Below are 21,704 nucleotides of genomic sequence, written 5' to 3'. Positions count from 1 at the left end.
GGTACTTTTGCTGCTACAAATGCAGGAAGGGTGATACGTAGTATTTAAGTGATGGTATCAGATTTTTGTAATGAGGCATAATTTTGGAATTGTTGGAAATTTTTGTCATGATGAATTAATGTTGGAATTTTTCCTTGTTGACTATTAATAATGATTATTTTTTAAGTCGATATAATATTTATTTTATCGTTTGTTTCTGACGTATACATTAAGAGCCCTATTTGTTTAAATTTGTTTTAGGACCCCATAATTTAAAGACCGGCACTGTAATTATCCTCAGTTGTGTTTGATAGGCTTCATTTTTTTCACCGTGTTTGTTCTAGTGAACTTTTATTTTTATTTTTTCACAAATTTTGGTCGAAGCTTTCCCGATTTCAATGGAAGTACATATCTTTTCGGGAGGATTAGATCTTGTAGCTGGGGGTCTATGGTTGACCGATATTGCACACCAACGTACTTTTACTTTTCCTTCTTCTTTTTCGATTGCCATTTCTTTTTTGAAATCGATTTCTTCTTCTTCAAGGTCTTTCGACAGAAGGCAAAAAGCAGAATTGATTCGAAGGAGAAATGTGAAACATTTTGTTCCACCCCATAAAAAATATTTGATTATTTTCTTCCAAAGAATTTCCGTGCCAGTTTGGGCAAAAGGAGAAATCGAAAGGTAAAAATCTCACATATCGAAGATTAATGACAGAGAGGAAGATCATCTAACTTTCAAGATCTTCCAGTTAAATTGAAATTTTCATGCTACAAAGATTGAATTTTGCTATCCCAAATGTCAAATTTGGTCGATCGATTTTGCATTCCCACAGGTCTAACCTCTTCTCTTTCAATCACTACGTATAGATTACATTTTCCCACTGTTGCTCCCTTCAACTAGATCTCTCTCTCTCTCTCTCTCTCTCTCTCTCTCTCTCTCAACACAAAAGGCAATACAAATATTATAAAGGCCTTGCTTATTTATGATAGGGAGAATTTTTCATAAGTCGTCCACTATAGCAGTTTCATAACCTACTAAGTCCACTTCTAAAATTCATAACCCATTAAGTTTACTAGCCTACAAAAATACTAATATAACCAAGTAGCCCTAATCACTATATATACCCCACTATAGCAGTTTCTTTTTCATTTCCTTCAAACGTAGGAGAGAGAGAGAGAGAGAGAGAGAGAGAGAGAGAGAGAGAGAGAGAGAGAGAGAGAGGGAGCCGCCGGGACAAGCATCTCGACTCAACCTCCTGTCGTCGCCACCGTTGCCGCCCACCTTCAGTCGCCGTCACATCCCATCCCAGCCTCCCGTTCCCATCACCATCGCCACCCATCTCTTGTCGCCATCGCATCCCGTCCCAGTGTAACACCCAAGATGTTTAATTATGCTAATCATGCTTATTTAAGTATAAGTTAATCATAGATGTTAAATTATGTGATTTTAAGTACTTACGTGTCCTTTATGTGCTATGAGACACAAACGAATTATATTTGAATTATATGCCATGTATATGATTTATGTGTTATGAGTCAAATTTCCTAAGACAAAACATAGAGATTCATAAAATAAAGTTATGGGTCAATGTGAAAATATTATTGGGTACTTATTTGAAGAGAATGTTTTGTGAGGGTTCATTAGATAATTAGATCACCCCTTTTCTAGACAATTCTAGATGTAGAAGGAAGAAAATAATAACAGCCCCCACCCTCTCATTCCTTCAACATCCTATGTCTCTCACTCCTCTCAAGAAAAAAATCAAGAAGGCTCCCCATCTTCTACTTCTAGGGTTTTGGTTTTAGGGTTCAATCAAGTTCTTGGAGCAAGATTCAATCTTAAATCCATCTCTCACAAAAGTGTTTGAAGCTCTCTCAATCCATGGTTTAAACCTAAAAGAGGTAAATTTTCTTGTAGTGAGTTTGAAAAGAAATCTGTCCAGAAATTTACTGGAATCTGTACCTTAAGCCACGAATTTTTAAACCTAGTAAATCATCTTCAAAAATTATGAAATTTTTATGGGATGTTCCTCAGTGAGTCTACAATGTTGTGTAAAAATATGGGATTAGCATTCCTTGAAACGAAGTCTAGAAAAATCTCGCACTAGACTGCACTCTGTTTTACTGCTACTGCTGAATCTCTGTTTTGGCCTTCGGTTTTTGGTGTGTTTGACCTAGTTTCGCATCACGTTATTTTCTGATATTTTTATGTGAGGTACCCATATGTGCCTAGTGTATTGTGTCCAAAAATTAGAGTAAAACTCAAAGAGAATAATTTTGAACAATTCGTTTATTAAGCTGCGTGCTGTTTTGGACTGTGCTGAATTCTGCAGTTTTGTTCCTTATTCTTCTAATTTGTAAGGGAAGTTCTTGGCCACGTAAATTCTCAAGAAAATTTGACACCATGTGAATATGAGTCCCCTTTATACGTTAAAATTTTCGAGACCTAGTTCATTGTGTATTTGTGTTTGTGTTTATCCTCAAGAATTGTTGGAGCATGTCATGGTTAACTTATCATTTTTTTTTTTGGGAATCATGCATGTGCATCATTTTATGAGCTTTTTGTGTAAATGATGAATGTTCATATACAATATGTAGGATTTGGTGAACAAGAGAAGGATATAAGAGATACAAGTTGATGTTTACTTGAAGTGTAAAGGAATGTGAGTAACCTCATACTTTGAATTGGAAAATTTTATAAACTTTTCTTTTCTATGAAGTGTGACTTGATTTTCTAAGTTATGAAGTGATATGTCTAAGTGTTTTGAGTGCTATGTTATAATGAAAATGTTCATTAAAGTATTTCCTAAGATGTTCGAAGTATGTATGTTACAAGTTTTGTTTTACGAAGTAAGTATGTCTTGCCATTGCTTTACCGTATGTGCCCGCTGGTGGGTTCCATAATAGCCAGCATTATGTGCCCTTTTGGAGGGTTCTATAATATCCAGGTATGTGCCATTACCGATGGGTACCAATAATCGGCCGGGATCCCGATATGTATCAAGTATGTATGTGTGTGATAAGTTTAGCGGTATTAGCTATGTAAATGTGTTCGAGTACCTTATGCTTTCATGTAAGATATCTTTTGTATTTCTTTTAAATGTTCGTAACTAGTGTGCTATATATGTATTGAATATTCAAAACCCAAATTAGAGTATGAGCTTTACTTACTGAGCTTTCAGCTGACGGTTTAATTATCAATTTCAGGTGATGAAGTACAATAGCTTATAGGTGCAATGTTTTGTGCAAGTTTGGGCTTCATGGAATCGTTTTGCATATAGAATAGAAGTAGAAAGAAGACTTGTATTTTTGGACGTGTTTGTACTTGTTTCCCTTATGATCAAGGGTGTATATATTTTTGCAAAGTGATGTACATAAGTTATGTATGTTATGGATGTTCATGCTAATGTAATTATGATTTCATGAAAATTATCAATGTATGGATGCTCTAGACCAAATGGGTTGTGCTCATTTTGCTTAAACTTGTTTATGGTTACTTTGATTAATAGACCCAACAAATTTAAGTGAAGTTTTTTTAATCGCTTCCGCAAATGTTCAATTTTTTTATTTAGAGCACTTTATTCTGAGCCCATTTGGTTATGTAAGAAGGCCTTATTGGCCGGTCACAGGCCGTGATTCCCTTATAAGGGGTCTAGGGATAGCGGGTCGTGACACCCAGCCTCACCGTCGCCATTGCATCTCACCTCCGCATTACTTTCGTGTTCGACAAAAGTATAGATCGCCAGCACGTCACCAAACGAGATCTGCACAAATCTCCACGAGATCGCCGTCCTTTCCCACTGTCGGCTTCATTCCCACCACTGCCGTTCTTTTCAACATAAACAGGTAAGTCGAGTTTAATTTAGGTTATTTGTTACTATTTGTTCAGATCTGATTTGGTTAGGATTTTGGATGAACTTATGGGATAATATAATGTTCTATATGATCTTCTGAAATCATTTTCATTACAGTTGAAGAACATATGATGCTATATGTTTACATCTGAGTCTTTAACATATAACCCTAATTACATACCGACTACAATATAATTAGGTCAGGTTCTATGGCCGAAATTACACCACAAGTACTTGATGTAGGTGTTGGAACCGGCTTTCTCTTCGACCGTGATGGGCATATACTGACAAGTGCACATGTCCTGTCGATTTTGCAAGAATTCAAAGTGGGGGAGAAAAAGGTCGAACGTTGGCTTCCCGGGCATGTTAGGGCAAATTTCAGAGGAGAAGATGACTATGTTGTCGATGTCAAATCAATTGACATCGACAATGACGTTGCACTGCTAAAGCTTCCTCCAGGTGTAATAAAGCAATTTCATCTTCCCTGTGTGCTTATGGAAGTACCCCTGATGTGGGTGAATTTGTCTTCTTGATTGGACACCAAGCAAATCTCTCATTCTCTTTGCGGTTTGGTCATGTCATTAATCCTCGCCGCTCCCCCTATGATTTTAGCTTGGGTCACCTTGCCCGTTTCCCTCAACATGATGAATATATGGATCCAAGCATGAAATTCCTTAAGCTGGATATGAGGTCAGCCTCAGGTTTTTCTGGTTCAATAAACCCAGACTGACAAAGTTTAATAAACATGCCATAACAAGGGAATAACACAAAAATTCTGATGCTCACATTAGGAATTAACAGTGTACATCCACATTGGAATACGAAGTCATATAATCCAGAATTAGAAAATCCATAAACCATAGCCAGAAATTAACTGAACAGTCTAGGAATTAAGAAATATGCAGTCACATAACCCAGAATTAGAAAATCCATAAACCATAGCCAGGAATTAACTTAACAGTTTAGGAATTAAGACCCAACCTCCTTACATGTGTCGAAATACATTATCAGCAAGGCTCCTCTTATGCATCTTCTCAAGAACCTTCGTAATCATGGACGACAGAATCCCATATGCTGCTTTTGCACCTTGATCAAAAAGTCCATCAATCCCAGCATGCAAATCCCAATCACATTGCCTTCCATTGTGGCTAATGGCCCACCAGAAAAACCTGGGGCTGACCTCATATCCAGCTCGAGGAATTTCATGTCTGGATCCATATATTCATCATGCTGAGGGAAACGGGCAAGGTGACCCGGGCTAAAATCATAAAGGGAACGACGAGGATTAATGACATGACCAAACCGCAAGGGGAAGGGGAGACTTGCTGGGTGTCCAACCAAGAAGATATATTCACCCATATCAGGGGGTACTTTTGTAAGCACACAGGGAAGATGAGATTGCTTTATTACACCTGGAGGAAGCTTTAGCAGTGCAACGTCGTTGCCGATGTCAATTGATTTGACATCGACAACATAGGCATCTTCTCCTCTGAAATTTGTCCTAACCTGCCCGGGAAGCCAACGTTCGACATTTTTATCCCCCACTTTGAATTCTTGCAAAATCGACAAGACATGTGCACATGTCAGTATATACCCATCACGGTCGAGGAGAAAGCCAGTTCCAACACCTTCATCAAGTATTGCATCCTTGTGCATTGAAAAGTTAAATTAAAATCTAACATAATGTAATGTAATTTAGTTAAAAAACTAGTTGAAATTGAATACAAATTATCTCGTACCAAATTGAGAATGGAGTAGGACAGTCCACGTAGGACGTTCTCAATAACCTCTTTGCTGAAGAGTTTGGCCACTTTAACCAAATTAGTCAGTGAGAGATAAAACCAAAACTCACATTAGAAACCAAAAACTCACAAATCTCACATTACCAGACTTCTCTCCAGAATTTACAGATCAAACAAACCTAGAACCTAATCGATGAATCAGCCCATTTGACAATGATTTACCCTCATTCAACTATAAAACAAGTATGATGTATGCACAGACAATGCAGTCAAACATGTCATCAAGGCAACATATCTTATCAGTATATGCCTGAACTTACTCTTACATACTACTTATTAAGGTAATAGTGGCTTTACCATAAGTAATGAAATAGTTCTATTTAACACGTTTGTCAGTTATTCCAAAGGTTCTTGAGAAGATGCATAAGAGGAGCCCTGCTGATAATGTGTTTATACACATGAAAGGAGGTTGGGTCTTAATTCCTAGACTGTTAAGTTAATTCCTGGCTATGGTTTGTGGATTTTCTAATTCTGGGTTATGTGACTGCGTATTTCTTAATTCCTAGACTGTTCAGTTAATTCTTGGCTATGGTTTTTGGATTTTCTAATTCCGAGTTATGTGACTTCGTATTCCTATATGGATGTACACTGTTAATTCCTAGAGTGAGTATCTGAATTTTTGCGTTATTCATTGTATGGCATGTTTGTTGAACTTTGTTAGTCTGGGTTTATGTGACTTTGGATTCTATGTGAGCTCTTTTTGAGCTAATATTGCTAGATTTAGTTTTGATTATTGCACTACGTATGCTCTAGCATCTTTTTGATAATTGCATGATGTTGCTAACCTTAGTTAACTTTGTTGTAAATTATAATTCCCAAAACAAGTTTGATACGTTATGAAGACCACTCGGTGTCTCACAGGTGTCTCAGTTGAGTCGTGTCCCTACGTGTCTAGGATGTCCCACAGGTGTCTCAGTTGAGGATGTCCCTAGCATCTTAAGCGTGATTAAACTAATTGAGTCGAGTTTCACTTTAAGCGTTGAGTCGAGTTTCCACAAAGATTGATTAAACTAATTGGGCTAAAATCCCATCTCTATTGATGTTTTCCACATCAAATCTCTTCCAAGAGTAAATAAAATCATTGCCTCGAAAGCAATATTTTTCATAGCTATATCTCCACAGTTTATGACATGATTCACTTTGTCCGGACTACTATTACACTCACAACTACCAACTCTCTCTCTTAAGTGACCATAAAAATAGACTTAGTACTATTTGTGGAGAGTGACGTTAACAAATAGGGAAAAAATAAGAAGGGAAGTGACATTAACAAATATTTTTAATGTGGGCTTTAATATCGTTTAAAAAACTTAACTTTAAAAACATATACGGAAAAAGGGGCATGGGGTTTAATATAACATATTGGCGTGCTTGGAGTGCAAATTGTACAGTATGAAATGGATGTACGATGTATAAATAACAGAAAGTTGTACAAAGTCAAAAACTGCTACTATCAAAATAAATGCGGCGCGGCAGAAAAATACATCGCACAGTGTACTAGGAATACCGTGCGGTACATATTTCTGCATATTCCAGAATGGTTCGAGTTTGCATCATAAAATGAATCCTTGGCCTCTAAAATGGACTTTTTTGTATTCGGAGTTTCCGAAAAACAGATTGTGAAGTTTTTGATTCATTTTATTATACAAAATCTTACTAAAAGCCATTTTGAGATGTTTTAGAATGTTAGTAGAATCAAAAGTGACTTTTAAATTGAAAATCCATTATGAAATAAATCTACGCAAAAAAAAAAAAAAAGACTAAACAAAATAACATAAGGAGCATGTACAAAAAAAATAAAATGATGCACGGTGTAACACACTACGCCGCACGATGTAGCGCATCCAATGCAGAAGCTGTTCTTTTTTTTTTTTGTGCTTTTTGAATATAAAGCTCGTTTGAGGCCCAAACCCAGTATAGATGAACTAGGAAGGGCCTCGGTGAGCTCCCCTCAAGGCTAAAACACGTTTTAGCCCAAGGAATTTATTTATACCTTTTGATCGAAGCTTGAATGTGGAGGAATGAAGGTTGATAAGGACTGAAAATCCCTAAAATCAGTGGGATTTCTGAGTTTAGGGGAGATTTGATGAACTTTTGTAGAGAGAATAAGAAGAAAAATCAATTTCAAAGTGATTTTGTAATAGCCCAGCTTGTAGGTTGATGTAGAGAAAGAAAGAGATGTATATGGTGGTGATGGGTGTAAAGGGTTGTAGAGAGAGAATTAAGGGGGTCCTTTTTCTTTAAGAGAAAGAGTGTATTTATAGGCAAAAAAATGCTTGGAGTGCACCCAAAGGAAAAAAAATGTGCAAAATGTGCTCTGGCCAATCTGCTGACACGCATGGGAATCTGTCAGACGCTCCTCCTGAAGGCCGTGCAGTGGAGTGATTTTTGAATTTTTCTGAAATGCCGTTCAGCGTTTGGAAATGCCGTGCGGTTTTTCGAGACAGCACAGCTCACCAAACTTCGCGGGGGCGCCCCGAATACTCCCAAACTCGGATTTGAGCGCGGTTTGAAGCGTTGAAAAGCTTGTCGAGTCCTCTTTCTAACCCAATTGATTTCACTCAAAGACATTTTATACATTGAAATATGTGTCCATTTTACCCTCAATGTGTCATGGAAAAAATTATTTTTGACAAAGTAAACGCATATTTCTCTTTTGCAATTGAACCTAGGGCCACCATATATGTTTAAAATGGGATTTTCTTGAGGTTAGAGAAGGAGTAAGAAGGGAGCAACAATCCAAGCCTTGAAAGTATATTTTTTCTTATTTCATCATCGGGGAACTTAAAGATTATTCGGAGGCCCAGATTGAGGTGTCTACACTGTCATTTATCACTATTTTGTAAAGGCTAATAGTAGCATTTTAGAGTAGGATAGAGATAATGCCACGACTATTTTTTTTATAGTGCCACGAACTCGTATGTAATCTAACAATCTTGCCCTCTTTACTAAAAGCAACCAAGTTGGATTCGTCTCTTTCACGAGAGATTTCTCCTCTTTCACCTTTTGACCTTTTTTCCTCTTCACCAGGAAACCCTTACACTTCTTCTATGTTCTCTCAATTTTATTCTCATTCTCTATTGACCCGCCGCCTCTTCAATCCACCACTCTCTTTTCTTCACCGCGGCGTCAATATTAGGCATTTGCGAGTTGCGAAATTACCAAGCAAATCCCTAGTTTCAAATATGTTCTTGTTCTCGACTTCACTCCGAAGATCCCGAACCTGATCCCTAACTTCGAGACACAAACCGTCCCAAATATTCCTTTCGACAAGCAAGGATTGAAGCCTTCTAGTGATAGTTTGAATGGAGAATTTTTCATAAGTCCACTATAGCAGTTTCATAACCCTGTAGCCCTAATCACTATATATACCCCACTATAGCAGTTTCTTTTTCATTTCCTTCAAACGTGTGGGGGGGGGGGGGGGGGGGGGGGGGGAGAGAGAGAGAGAGAGGAGGGAGCCGCCGGGACAAGCATCTCAACTCAACCTCCTGTCGTCGCCGTCATTGTCGCCCACCTCCAGTCGCCGTCACATCCCATCCCAGCCTCCCATTCTCGTTGCCATCGCCATCCACCTCCTGTCTCTGTCGCATCCCGTCCCAGCCTCGCTGTCGCCATTGCATCTCACCTCCGCATCACCTTCGTGTTCAACAAAAGTATAGGTCGCCAGCGCGTCACCAAACGAGATCTGCACAAATTTCCATGAGATCGTTGTCCTTTCCCACCGTCGGCTTCATTCCCACCATTGCCGTTGTTTTCAACACAAACAGGTAAGTCGAGTTTAATTTAGGGTTGAACATATAAGGTTATTTGTTACTATTTGTTCACATTTGGTTTGGTTAAGGTTTTGGATGAACTTATGGGATCATATAATGTTATATATGATCTTCTGAAATCATTTTCATTACAATGGAAGAACATATGATGCTATATGTTTACATCTGAGTCTTTAACATATAACTCTAATTACATACCGACTACAATATAATTAGGTCAGGTTCTATCGCCGAAATTACACCACAAGTTCTTCAAAGTATCGTTTGTGCCGTGGGGGCTCCGCCCCTACACTCCTGTCGTCGGGAGAGAAAGAGAGAGAGATCAAAGAGAGAGAGAGGAGGGAGCCGTCGGGACAAGCATCTCAACTCAACCTTCTGTCGTCGCCGTCGTTGCCGCCCACCTCCAATCGCCGTCACATCCCATGCCAGCCTCCCGTTCCCGTTGCCATCGCCACCCACCTCCTGTCCCTGTCGCATCCCGTCCCAGCCTCGCTGTCGCCATCGCATCTCACTTCCGCATCACCTTCGTGTTCAACAAAAGTATAGGTCGCCAGCGCGTCACCAAACGAGATCTGCACAAATCTCCACTAGATCGTCGTCCTTTCCCACCGTCGGCTTCATTCCCACCATTGTCGTTGTTTTCAACACAAACAGGTAAGTCGAGTTTAATTTAGGGTTGAACATATAAGGTTATTTGTTACTATTTGTTCATATTTGGTTTGGTTAAGGTTTTGGATGAACTTATGGGGTCATATAATGTTATATATGAGCTTCTGAAATCATTTTCATTACAATGGAAGAACATATGATGCTATATGTTTACATCTGAGTCTTTAACATATAACTCTAATTACATACCGACTACAATATAATTAGGTCAGGTTCTATGGCCGAAATTACACCACAAGTTCTTCAAAATATCATTTGTGTCGTGGGGGCTCCGCCCCCACACTCCCGGATGTAAACATATAACATTACGTTATAACATTGTAATGTTATATGTTATTGTGTAACATTATATGACGTTATATATTCTCCTATTGGTTGTTTATATATATCATTTTGTTCTGTGAAGATGTATGGTATTTTATCATTTTGTTCGGTTGTCATTTTGCTCTGTGAATATATATGGTTATTATGGGCAGCGTGCCCTTGGAATTTTCGGATTCTAAAACGCAAAGGGCCCGGGTCGAGGGAGCGCGAGCGGGGAAGCAAGCGCTCGCAAAATACAGAGTCGCCACTCGGGTTTGAAGGTCCGACACCCAAGGAACCGTATTTCGAAGCACTTGCCGCACTGATTGATTTGAAAAAGTTTAAGGAACCAGTCCGTCATAACCATATCTGGGTTCGGGAGCCAGGTTACGAGAGGGAAATGGTTTTATGGCACCCCTCTCGCCCAATCCGGAGATCGGTCTCTACTTAGGCATTTGCGAAAATACTTGTTTTGCGATTCTGTTTGATTAATCAATTCTTTAGCCAATTAGGGCGGGGGAACAGTTTAACGGGAATTAAAACTGTAACATGTTTGCAGGATGTAAATGATAGCATAGATGAACAGTTAGTATAGGATGAGAACAGACTGCTGTGGGAGTTTAAACAAACTGGGAAGCCCCTGTTTTGGAATGACGTGCGCAGGAAGAAACCAACATGCACTGAACAAGTCACTACATACTGTTCACTCATGCGCACACAACTCCAAGACACGTGCGCGCCGGTGAGCTCAAACCCACAGCTCTTATTCTCAAACCCTCTGGGCTATGGAAGGACCAGTGCACACCCAGGACAAACCACGCAGTTATAAGAAGCATAATATACAGTTTAAAGGTTGTAAAGCCCTACAAATTAATAAAACACCCCATAAACAGTGTGGGGACAAAATAATGACCAAAAACTAAGCTACCCGTGCAAGGCCACTCACTGGTTAGAGACATACTATTGCGCGACGGAGCTAGTCTGGCGCGCGAGGATGCGCCCTGGCGCTCTGTCGCGTGATGGAGCCAGTTTGGCGCGCGATGGTGCGCCCTGGCGCGGACCGGTGTTTGGTTTACACATTTCTGGGTTCTGGGACAGGTCCAGAATGATCCCAGGGGTACTCCAAAACCGCAGACATGCAAATTGAACTACATACTAGCAATTTCTAACAAAGGAAAGCAGTAAACTGATTTTTAACATGCTTAACAGTGATCTATAACATAATAAAGCATAAAACAGTAGGAAACCAATCCCCACGCGGTCCATCGCGTGCAACAACGGAGTGTCGCGCGTGAGAGTGGGACCATCGCGCGTTGGTTCCTACCACGATAGTTTTTGAAACCTTGCCAGCTTTAGGACCAGGACTGGTATTGATTACCAGCCTTGGCTCTGCCAGCTCCCCTCAGGGATCAGAACAGAAAACAGAACAAAGGTAAGTTATGCCTTCGGTTTTGAGTTTGAAAGATGTTTGAACTTTGATGTTTGAAGGCTTGATTGAGGAGTTTGAGTGGTAGAAGGAAAGAACAAGCTTTGTTCTTGAATGGTTGAAGTGTGAAAATGGAGGATTGTGAGTGTAATCCTTCTTTGGGCTTAAAATTTGGTAACCCTTTGAAAGAATAACCATGGGGGGGTATATATAGGGGGAGATGGTGGATTTGGTTGGTGCCAGGAAAGGAGTTCAGTCAGTCCACGAGGCTGGCTGAGAGTTGCATTGGTGGCCAACTGTCCTCCTTCAGAAAGATTGGTGGTAGGTTGGACCGTCGCGCGACGGAGTCAGTCTGTCGCGCGATGGTGCGTCCTGGCGCTCTGTCGCGCGATGGAGTGAGTCAGGCGCACGATGGTGCGCCCCGGCGCGGGATGGTTGCACCCTGGCGCGCATCAGTAGGGTTTTTGGTTTTTGAAGTGGCTTAGGCTAGGTTAGGTTCAAGGATTTTGCAAACACTCAAAGCTCAAACACGCTATCATTCCCGGGGTGTTCTTGATCCATTTCATCATCGAGGAATCAAAAACTGTAAGTAAACTAATCTGGAAGCCCAGATTGGGGTGCCTACAGTTATATATTCAGGTTTCTAAGAGGTTTATAAGCCGCTACGCGGACCTATTCAATAGCATAAATTTAGTAGTTTATTAATTTGTGTGTATAAATATATGTTATTTTTATTTGTACATATAACTATATTATAAAATGATATGGTATGTTCTCCGTATATGAGACACATATATGTGTGAATATAAGGTTATATGGCAATACACTGTTGTGTGGTTATATGTGGACTTTTTATTTGTCAATTTGTTTCGATTCTTTATGTCGTCAATTGGTTATTTGGGACAGATTCAGACATATAAGGTTAAATATCGATACACTGTTGTGCCATTATATGTGGATTGTTTATGTGTCAACCTCTGTGACTATATATTGTCATATGTCAGTTTTTCTGAACATATAATGTTATATGTCTGAATCTGTCTATGGTCATTAGAAGCAAGTCATTGATGTCGCTGCGCGAACCAATTCAATAAAGTAAACCATATAACGTTATATGTGTGTTTCTGATAACCATATATGTCTATAACAGAGTTCAGTTCTTCACAAATAATCATAATGACACTGTGGTGATAGAGTTAATGATGAACTCCAACCTCAGAAGAGCCCTCCACATCAAATCCTTCTACCAAAGATACATGATGAAGTTGAAGAGCCACATCAGGATCGTTGAGTCTGAAAAGACAGCCAATGCCATTAGATTTAGAATTTTAATTTTTTAAAAGTTTTTTGGTATAATTTATTTATCTTGTTTTTATATTGCTATTCAGAAGACTTTGAATCCATTTTGTAGATCTATCGATCAAATTTATAACTATGTAAGCCTCATAAATCAATGAAATTGATTTGTTATTCATGTTCTGAATAATACCCAAATAATGGTATATGTTCCTCTCTCTTTTTTGGAGTTTCACTACATAGAAACTCACATATAACATTATATATTTTACTTTATTGAACTGGTCCACGCGGCGGCTTCACTGACTCACTTTTGATAACGTTATATATTTAACCGAACCACTAATCAAATGTCCATTTCACATTTAACATTGTTATATGAGGCCAGATCAAAATTTCATTTTTTCTGATAAATGAATATCTAACGTTAAATGTATGTTTTTGTCATGTGTATCCCTTGAAAAAATGAACATGTGACATTATATAAGGTTAAACCTAAACAACCATAATCATTTTAGGTTTGCATCGTTAATATCGTTATATGTGATCTTTTGTCATGTGCGAATGAGTATATAACGTTAAATGTGAGCTGATGAATGAGTATATGACGTAAAATGTAAGTATCTAACGTTAAATGTGAACTGTTGAACGAGTATATAACGTTATATGTGATCTTCCTTTTTTCTCTCTGTCATAAAACTCCCTCTTTCTTTTTGTCGCAAAATTCCAACGTCACTGCCGTGATTGGCGTGATTTCAAAAGTAGAAGGGATAATGGGCTAAACGGATGGGATTTGAACGGAAGGGTAATTCTGTCAGGCACTATTTTCCTTTTTAAATGTAGTGGACTTTATGCCTTACTAAATACATATTAGTGGACTTAGTGGGTTATAAACTTGATCAGTGGACCTAGCGGGTTAGAAACATGTTATAGTGGACCTTAGGCCAATTTTTTATTTATGATATGATTTAGATGGTTTTGATTTCATTATTTCATAATCGGGAAATTTTTTATTTACGGAGCTTCCGTAAATAAAATTTATCGAGGTCAATCTTGGCCGTCCAAAAGTGTTTTGGACGTTTCAGATTGAAGACAAACTATTAACGGTAAGAAATGTTTAATACATGTCATAAATTAAAAATAAATCTCAACCGTTGATTGCAGAAACGGACGATTGAGATCGCGCGTTTTCCGTGAAAAGCTTGTTCACGGAACCTCCGTGAATAAGACAATCTCTTCGTCATCACTGTAACACAAAAAGTACACAAATTTGAAATTTCCCATCATCCCTTACAATACGACACACTACCGCCCCGTTCCCATCTTAGGCCAAGGATGCATCATTTGGTAATTGTGGGGAGAAATGCTAGAGGCAAAGTAATAGTATTTTCATTGAGATTCCAACTAGTACTGTTTATGTTCATTGCCAAATCTTCAAAATTTTATCTACTCGGATAATTACATCTGCGGTGTGCAGAGACTGTGTTTTAAGCTGCTTGAAAAAGTCGAGTGTCTAGTTGATGGACTAGACAAAATTGTAAGTTATGGGCAATGTGTGGGATCGACGCAATGTCTAGGTTTGTAATTTCCTAACTTGGTTAGGGTGACATGATAATGTGGATTAACATCATGAGCTTCATGAATAGTTGTAGTCAAAAACTGAAAAAAGTTCACCGGTGACGGAAAAAATACAACTGTAATTCATTCCAAACCCCACCTTGGTAACAAGAATTGAAAATTACGCATCTCGTCGTAGTGGACTATCCATTTGGGACGGAGAAAGTAATGCTCCATTATATAGTCTCCAGTATGGAAATTTGCAGCATCCAGGCATAAGTTCGGAAAGAAAATACTTTCAGTACCTATTTCCATTTCCATGTCCCTGCATTGTCAAAAAGCAATGAATCATGAACTTTGATTGAGATTGATTTCATTTTTCTAGGAAACATAGAAAACTAGGCTGAAGATCCATCTCTGAAAATTCTTAAAATACAAAAAACACTTTTCAGGGCATTATTTATTTATTTATTTTGAATGCAAGCTACATCCAGTTTAGTTCCCGTTAGTGAAGTCTGGGGAGGGTAGATTAGTTAGAGCATGTACACCAAATTAGGTATATTTTGAGCTATAATGGCTATGAACAGTACACTTTTTCAATTTTATCTACTTTCTATTACTCTATTATGATGTTAGTTTTTTTTTCTCTCTATGGCCCGATCAGAAAAATTAATTATAATACTTTAAGATAAAATGGATTAGATTGTTTATATATTAAAAAATTAAATGGTCTAATATTCAATCTGTTTAAACCGGTGCGATGATCGACTAAACCTCTAGCAATTTATGTGAAATAGTGGTCATCCTCATCTCAAGGTCCTTTGCACGTGTATTAAGTGATTCTCAGCCACAAGACTACATTCGGAGGTTCTCATGTTTTGACTTTTGAGATTCCTGTGTTCTTTTGTGGCTGAGGATCAGCGGTTTATTGATTCACCAAAAATCAACTTTTAACTTTTAAACCAGTGGTTTCCTAAACAATACCAAATAAAGTTTCTAATTTTCAAAATAAGAATAAAAAAATTAATCAATAAAAAAAAACTTGATGAAAATAGAAGTTCTCGTGAAATTTTAATCAATTTTGCTTTCCAAAACACGGAAAATAACAGAAAATGAGTAATGACAATTCGTTACTTACTGCGAGATTTGCCATTGACGGTATTTGCATGACCAGTACGAGAAGCTCCATAGTCCCTCTCGTTACCCGTCGACCCACCCACCCCAGCAAGCTTCGAATCAGGTCTCGTCCCGGCTTGTGGGTTTTTCTTCCTACTCAACATCCCCGCAATCGAACCCGGTCCCGTCCTGGGTGCACTTAGCGACCGCACCAATTTCGCCTTAGAGGGTTCCGTATTCTCCATGTAAGCCGGAGCCATCACGCTGTAGTCGTACGAGAGATACTCGAGTTTGGACGTTGCGGATGAGCCATAAGGGCTGCTTTGGTCCGTGTCCAAGTAGTAGTCATCGGAACGCCCACTTTCGGCCCTCAGGCTAGAGTCCCCGAGTGCCGATGGTTGTATTAGGGATGTGTCTTGGCATTCATGCTTTGCGTAAGCAACGTTCGTGAAGACTCGGTGATATGTTTGGGCGCCGTACGAGGGGTACTCGGGCATGGACCCCGCGGAGGACGAGTACTGAGGGCTGCCTTGTGCCGCGTCAAAGTACCGGTCACGATCAAGACGCATGCTTCGGGATATCGGGCTAGAGCTTACGAGTGCCGATGGTTTTACGGGTAAGCACTCCCGGCGTTCTTGCTTCGAGTGAGCGTGATTCGTCGCGGGTCCTTTCGAGGGTCGGTGATTTGTGTGGGCTGTTTGAGGGTGGCTTGAGTGGCTCTTTCTGCTGTTTGTGCTTCGCTCTGATTCCCCGACATCCATCTCCACAATCCTGATGTTTCCATCCATGCCCCGGTCCATTTCCTGCATCAACCATATGGAAGATAAGTACTTTATGTTTTCAAAAAACGCTATGAAGAAAAAGCGGGCGGCCCGGGGCTTCAGGCGGCCTGTCGCTTGAATAGAATCAATCAAAATTCCATTGATTGTAGCATCACTGCACCTCAAACAGACCACATCATCAAGTCTTTCTAATTCCTAGTCCAAATTCCAACATGAAAACGAATGTTCCTGGAAATAGCACAATTTGATTAGTCGAGGAAATGAAACTCACCTGATCATAACTTGATTGTCTGGACCTCCTATCCGTGGATTTTCTGTGATTGGACTGTATCCGATGACTAGAGTTCGATTCATCGGCCATTCTGATCCTCTGAGACCGTGCCCTGGCTTGGGCCGTCGCAAGTAACTGCATGCTGTGGAGGGTCGCCGTGGTTTGTTTTCTTACTAAATAACCCCTCACCAATGCCTGCACCTTCACCAGCCCTTTCAAGGTCTTTAATGCTTTTCTAGCCTGCAAAAACACCACCAACTAAGCAGTTCACGTATAGGCATGGATGCAGCCCCGAGTTTAACTTGAAGTTGTCCAACATGTAGCTTTTTTTCCATAACGGATGTTCAGATTAGCTTGCACATACCTTGAGTACTAATTTCGACATCCTGAAGTTAATGACCGGACAAACCCTCCAGTAACCCTGGACTTTGGAATGTTTGGCCTCTGTGCGATTTGAACATGCAATCTCATGGAGGACGATTGCTTTCTCATACCCACTTGACCAAACACTTAAGATCATCGTTGTGGTAAACGAATTAAATTGTAATATAGTTCATGTGAGTACTGCTATGAGTACCGACGGTTTACGTAGGGAAACCGTACCGACGGCCATGCCGGGCCGTCTCCGGCCACCGGACGGCCGATCCGAGCCGTCCAAAAATTCTATAAAAAAAAAAACCGCGGGGGCCCACGCGAAAATCAACGGCATCCGATGTGTGTAGGGTACTTGATCTAAACACCGTATTTTTCGTATATATATGTATAGAGACGGCCGGCACGGCCGTCGGTACTGTTTCCCTACGGAAACTGTCGGTACCTATATCATTTTCGTAGTTGATTTACTCTCCAAAAAAACCCAAGTTGTAATCAATATACGAACATCATTCGTGTTTTCTAAACTGTGATTAGTCCTTATAGTTCACCAAGAGGTTTTTATTGTTCTTATTCATCGGAATTTTTTTTTAGTTCTCTCCGAAAATATGAAATTATCATTCTCATATTTACCCCTAATCAACTGCTTATCGTCATAATGAACTAGAGTCTTCAACACGGCCATTACGTAATGGTTAACGGATTTTTGACTTTCGATACCATTATTTACCTATGTATCGGTCAATATGGTCGGTATTCCCTTATCACTGGTGCATGTTTCTTTCTGCCGTGATTTAAAACCATGTAATGAAATTTTATTGCGTGTGTGTACATACGTACCAAATAAGAACGAAAAACAGATTGGATCATGACAGCAGCCGCCTCCTCAACAGCACGACCTCTCCTGTAGGCGACGGCCCCAACAAGCTCGGCGGCGGCCGCCGCCACCGCAAACGCTTTCTTCTGCTCCATCCACGATTCCAGCACCCCGTGGTCTGCAGGCCGAACGGCGGGGACGCGGGGTGGCGATCTCCGGTCGCTCTCCTTCGGACTGTCCGGCGATGGCACGCGATTACGAACCGAAGCACTCCTGGTGAGAATTCCGGACTTAGTTAAGGAATTCGCCTGAGTACTGCTTGGTTTTTTCTCCTTGTCTTTTTTCCCTGTGAACAACTTTTTAATCCACTTCGTTAACCCCATCTCTCTCAGAAATTCGTAGTAAGTAACAGATAGAGAACAAGGTCTCTCATATGTATGTCTCTGTTTCTCTCCCTTGAGCAGCTTTCAGCGATATTAGATTTCGTTTTTAGTTGATTGGATTACCGACGTATACCCAAAAAAAAAAAGATTTGGTATTTGATCTGATTATAATGTTTGATTTGTCCTCTCTGTGATGAAACCAATCAAATGTGATCTAAGTAACTCGGAAGAAGGCCTTCCCCTGTTTATTCCTTCCCTTCAAAATGGTGTCGCTCGCATTTACACATTTTACCTTTAAAATGGTAACTATGCAGGATTAACACACGGACATGCAAAGCACACGAGATACGAACATGATGCGATGAAGAGATAGGTCAACTGGCAAAGAGATTCGTCCGATGTTGTTTGTTCATTTTTGTTAGTTCTTTAATATGGTACCAAAAAATTATGCAAGACTGTACTTTATTTTTTTTTAGAAAATGACACGACTTTTAAAATAGGATATGGATACAGCTAGTAAACGTTTCTAATAGGCTGTCTTATAAGAAGACACTTGCAAGAAGGTCTTCCTTTTTTTTCCCGACTTAATTTACCCTTAACAAATTTCTTAATAAACGTTTTGCCGTATCAAAAGGTGTTCCCCTATTTAAAGCTAGTGCCAGTTGCGACAAGTTAAATGGTATATATTCCTTCTCTTCAATAAAGTGACTCGTGCCTATTTTACCCTTTGTAAACATGAGTATCTATGCAGTATTGACACCGACATGATAAGGACACGAGATACCAATATGATATGATTTAGATACGTTGATTAGCAATTTCTTTTGGCCGGTATTATTTGTTCAGTTTGATCAGTTCTTTGTATGGAAAATTAGTCAAAGAATTATGCAAGATTCTGCTTTATTTTATTTTATAAAATTGAACGACTTTTAAAATATGACAAATAATCTGTGGCAGAGAGTAAAAGTTGGATACTTATAAATCTAAGAGATGTTTGTGAGAGGATGTCGTATGATGTTTGTTCCTATTTTACTCTTGTATTAGGAATCACAATAGTGTCCTAGTAATTGTTTGTTTAAAAAGAGAAATATCCGCGAGGATACGATTGGCCCTAAATATACTGACCCTATGAGAATTCTTCAAGTTCTAGCAGACAAAATTGATTTTCAAAGAGAATCTTCTTCCATCTCTGTAGATTATTATGAGCCTGTCAACGTGATTTTCTTTTTTCTCTTTTGAACAAGTAGTAGTAGTAAATTGCATATAACCGATTAGACTACAAAATTAGCTCCCCTGCTTAAAGGGTCGCTGTGGCTGGGACATGAGCTTGTTTTACCACTGATCGATCCATCCACTTCAACAATATAAAGTTAGAAACAGAGTACTCTAAGCGAATGAGAGATTTTTGGTGAAATAAGAAGATGGTTTCGGGAGGGAATTAAGCCTGTCCCCATTACTTGCTCATCAGGTTAGTCTCAAATGATGAGTAAAGCTTTTTTGTATAGAACAGTTTAATTAACATGAGTAGCTATATTAATATAATCTTCAAGATGTAGTACGATATTTGATGTACTAACTTGTAAGAGCATTCACACCCATGAATGCCATTTTACTATTGTCATTCTCATGTTTGAATAGTGAATCAATAATCATATAGGTACACGAAAAAGGGGTGCTCGAATCAAGCACCCTATACAACTCAGATGCGGTTGATTCCCACTTTGGTCCCCTCGGTTTTTTTTTATAGAATTTTTGGACGGCTCGGATCGGCCGTCCGGTGGCCGAAGACGGCCGGTCGGTACAATTTCCCTCCCCGACCGGTCTGTACTCATAGCAGTACTCATAGTGAATAGAGTCATTTTGCCAAAACAATAAATAGCGTTATTTTGCCAAAAACACCCATGTTGCATGGGAAGTGGCCCTTCTCTCTCTCTCTCCCTCTCTCCATTTGAGAGGAATGCTTATGTTGGGAAATAAGAAGTTAAACAATTCTCATAACGGTGGAGTTTAGACTAACTGAACTTGTCTTGGTTGTTTATGATTGACCGATCGTTTTCTAGATTTGGTTTTGAATTCGTATTCACGACAGAATCAGAAAAGTGAAATCATAAACGAAACTTGTAACAAACTCGGTTTGTGGTCTGCAGCAACGCCGCCAGAAGGGGAATGCTTCTTTTTTTTTTTGATCATGGAAGGGGAATGCTCGGAAAAGAAATATCTGATTGCTAAGGCTGATGCAGCATTAACCTTACGAGGGATGGTTTGCTTCTATTTTCCTAAAACTGGCAGAAGCTACTCCCGCCTAAGCTGTATGAATCTGTTTGCGACAGTGTGTTTAGCAGTATTGCCAAGTTTGTATTGACCATTTTCGATCTGGAAGATTTCGAGAGAATATTTAACTTGGAGATGCTCATTGATAGTTATACAAAGTTCTGTCATAGCCTGTGGCAATTAAAGCCTGACCGTGGTGCTCTGATAGCCATTGCTGAAAGGACGATAAATGCAAGAGAAGATCCTATCCTAAGGGAACACGATGTTGGAGAGATATTGAAGGTTCATACCATTCTGTCTCGTTACCCAGACTTCGAGCGCTGGGAGGTTCAGGGTTTGCCATGGGAATATGATATTCATCCTATCGTGGTGGATGGTATTGAGTTGCATTTGATGGAGCTTGCATTGAAAGAGATGAGGAAGTATGTGCCGCTGAAGGGACATCTTAAAATGCAGCTGATGTTGGAGTTTGTGCGTGACACAAAACCTCATGTTCTTGATACTCTGAGTTTAGAAGCTTGGAAAGATGTCAAATTCGTGGAGCTATTTGAGTATGTTACCAAACTGGCCGAAGATAAACGGGTTGAAGATTTTGGAGGTTTTGAACACCTGAAGCTTTACATGGAGGATGCAGAACCACGTGCGTTTGCGATTAAATTGCTGGATGAGTTTGTTTGTGGCATGCATGATGGGCTGGCTATATTGAAAGAATTTAAACGCCTACCGGTGCGGATGTTTCATGTTGCAGCTCTTGCCCCTTTAGAAAGTGATGGCTTTTGAATTTTTGATAGAGAAGTGATTGATGTTGTTGAGCACTTTCTGTTTAGCCTATCACTATCTAGAGTAGCTAAGCCTGTCCAGAGGATCCTTGATGGTAAAAGGCTTAAACGTAACATTGGAAAGCATTCGAAAGTTGAAGTCCCTTCGTGGAAAATGGTGAACACTGGTGAGACTTGAGCATTTTACTTCGGCAGTCATTGCTTGGAAACTGCAAAACGATACTACCAGTAAGATGGCAATGGAAACGGAA

General features: G+C 39.6%; 2 protein-coding genes and 1 long non-coding RNA gene across 3 annotated transcripts; 1 reads left to right on the top strand and 2 right to left on the bottom strand.

Annotated features, from left to right (window-relative positions):
• Positions 1-1,696: 1,696 nt before the first annotated feature.
• LOC131324258 (uncharacterized) lies at positions 1,697-3,370 on the top strand. Its single transcript, XR_009199274.1, has 3 exons — positions 1,697-1,881; positions 2,578-2,642; positions 3,187-3,370. It is a non-coding gene; the product is annotated as an uncharacterized LOC131324258 (long non-coding RNA).
• Positions 3,371-4,469: 1,099 nt separating this feature from the next.
• On the bottom strand, positions 4,470-5,489 carry LOC131324008 (putative protease Do-like 14). The gene is made up of 3 exons (XM_058355838.1): positions 4,970-5,489; positions 4,837-4,919; positions 4,470-4,559 (listed from the first exon to the last, which is right to left on the bottom strand). The coding sequence occupies exons 1-3, from the start codon at positions 5,487-5,489 to the stop codon at positions 4,470-4,472; spliced, it is 693 nt and encodes a 230-aa protein (XP_058211821.1).
• Positions 5,490-14,967: 9,478 nt separating this feature from the next.
• LOC131324007 (protein IQ-domain 26-like) lies at positions 14,968-21,487 on the bottom strand. Its single transcript, XM_058355837.1, has 5 exons — positions 21,399-21,487; positions 18,044-18,293; positions 16,832-17,071; positions 15,801-16,581; positions 14,968-14,987 (listed from the first exon to the last, which is right to left on the bottom strand). The coding sequence occupies exons 1-5, from the start codon at positions 21,413-21,415 to the stop codon at positions 14,968-14,970; spliced, it is 1,308 nt and encodes a 435-aa protein (XP_058211820.1). The 5' UTR covers positions 21,416-21,487.
• Between the last annotated feature and the right edge of the window lie 217 nt (positions 21,488-21,704).

The sequence above is a fragment of the Rhododendron vialii genome, chromosome 4a (assembly GCF_030253575.1).
Source record: "Rhododendron vialii isolate Sample 1 chromosome 4a, ASM3025357v1".
Classification (NCBI taxonomy): domain Eukaryota; kingdom Viridiplantae; phylum Streptophyta; class Magnoliopsida; order Ericales; family Ericaceae; genus Rhododendron; species Rhododendron vialii.
This window is presented reverse-complemented; position numbering and strand designations above follow the sequence as displayed.

Bases quoted from the DNA above. Each gene is read 5' to 3' on its own strand.
- LOC131324007 (XM_058355837.1), bottom strand. The intron at 17,072-18,043 runs GTACGTATGTAC...GTGTTTTTGCAG, and splicing joins CTGTTTTTCGTTCTTATTTG to GCTAGAAAAGCATTAAAGAC. The intron at 16,582-16,831 runs GTGAGTTTCATT...TGGTTGATGCAG, and splicing joins GACAATCAAGTTATGATCAG to GAAATGGACCGGGGCATGGA.
- LOC131324008 (XM_058355838.1), bottom strand. From the start codon at position 5,489: ATGCACAAGGATGCAATACTTGATGAAGGTGTTGGAACTGGCTTTCTC. The intron at 4,920-4,969 runs GCAATGTGATTG...TTTTTGATCAAG, and splicing joins GCCATTAGCCACAATGGAAG to GTGCAAAAGCAGCATATGGG. The intron at 4,560-4,836 runs GTATTTCGACAC...AAACTTTGTCAG, and splicing joins AGAGGAGCCTTGCTGATAAT to TCTGGGTTTATTGAACCAGA.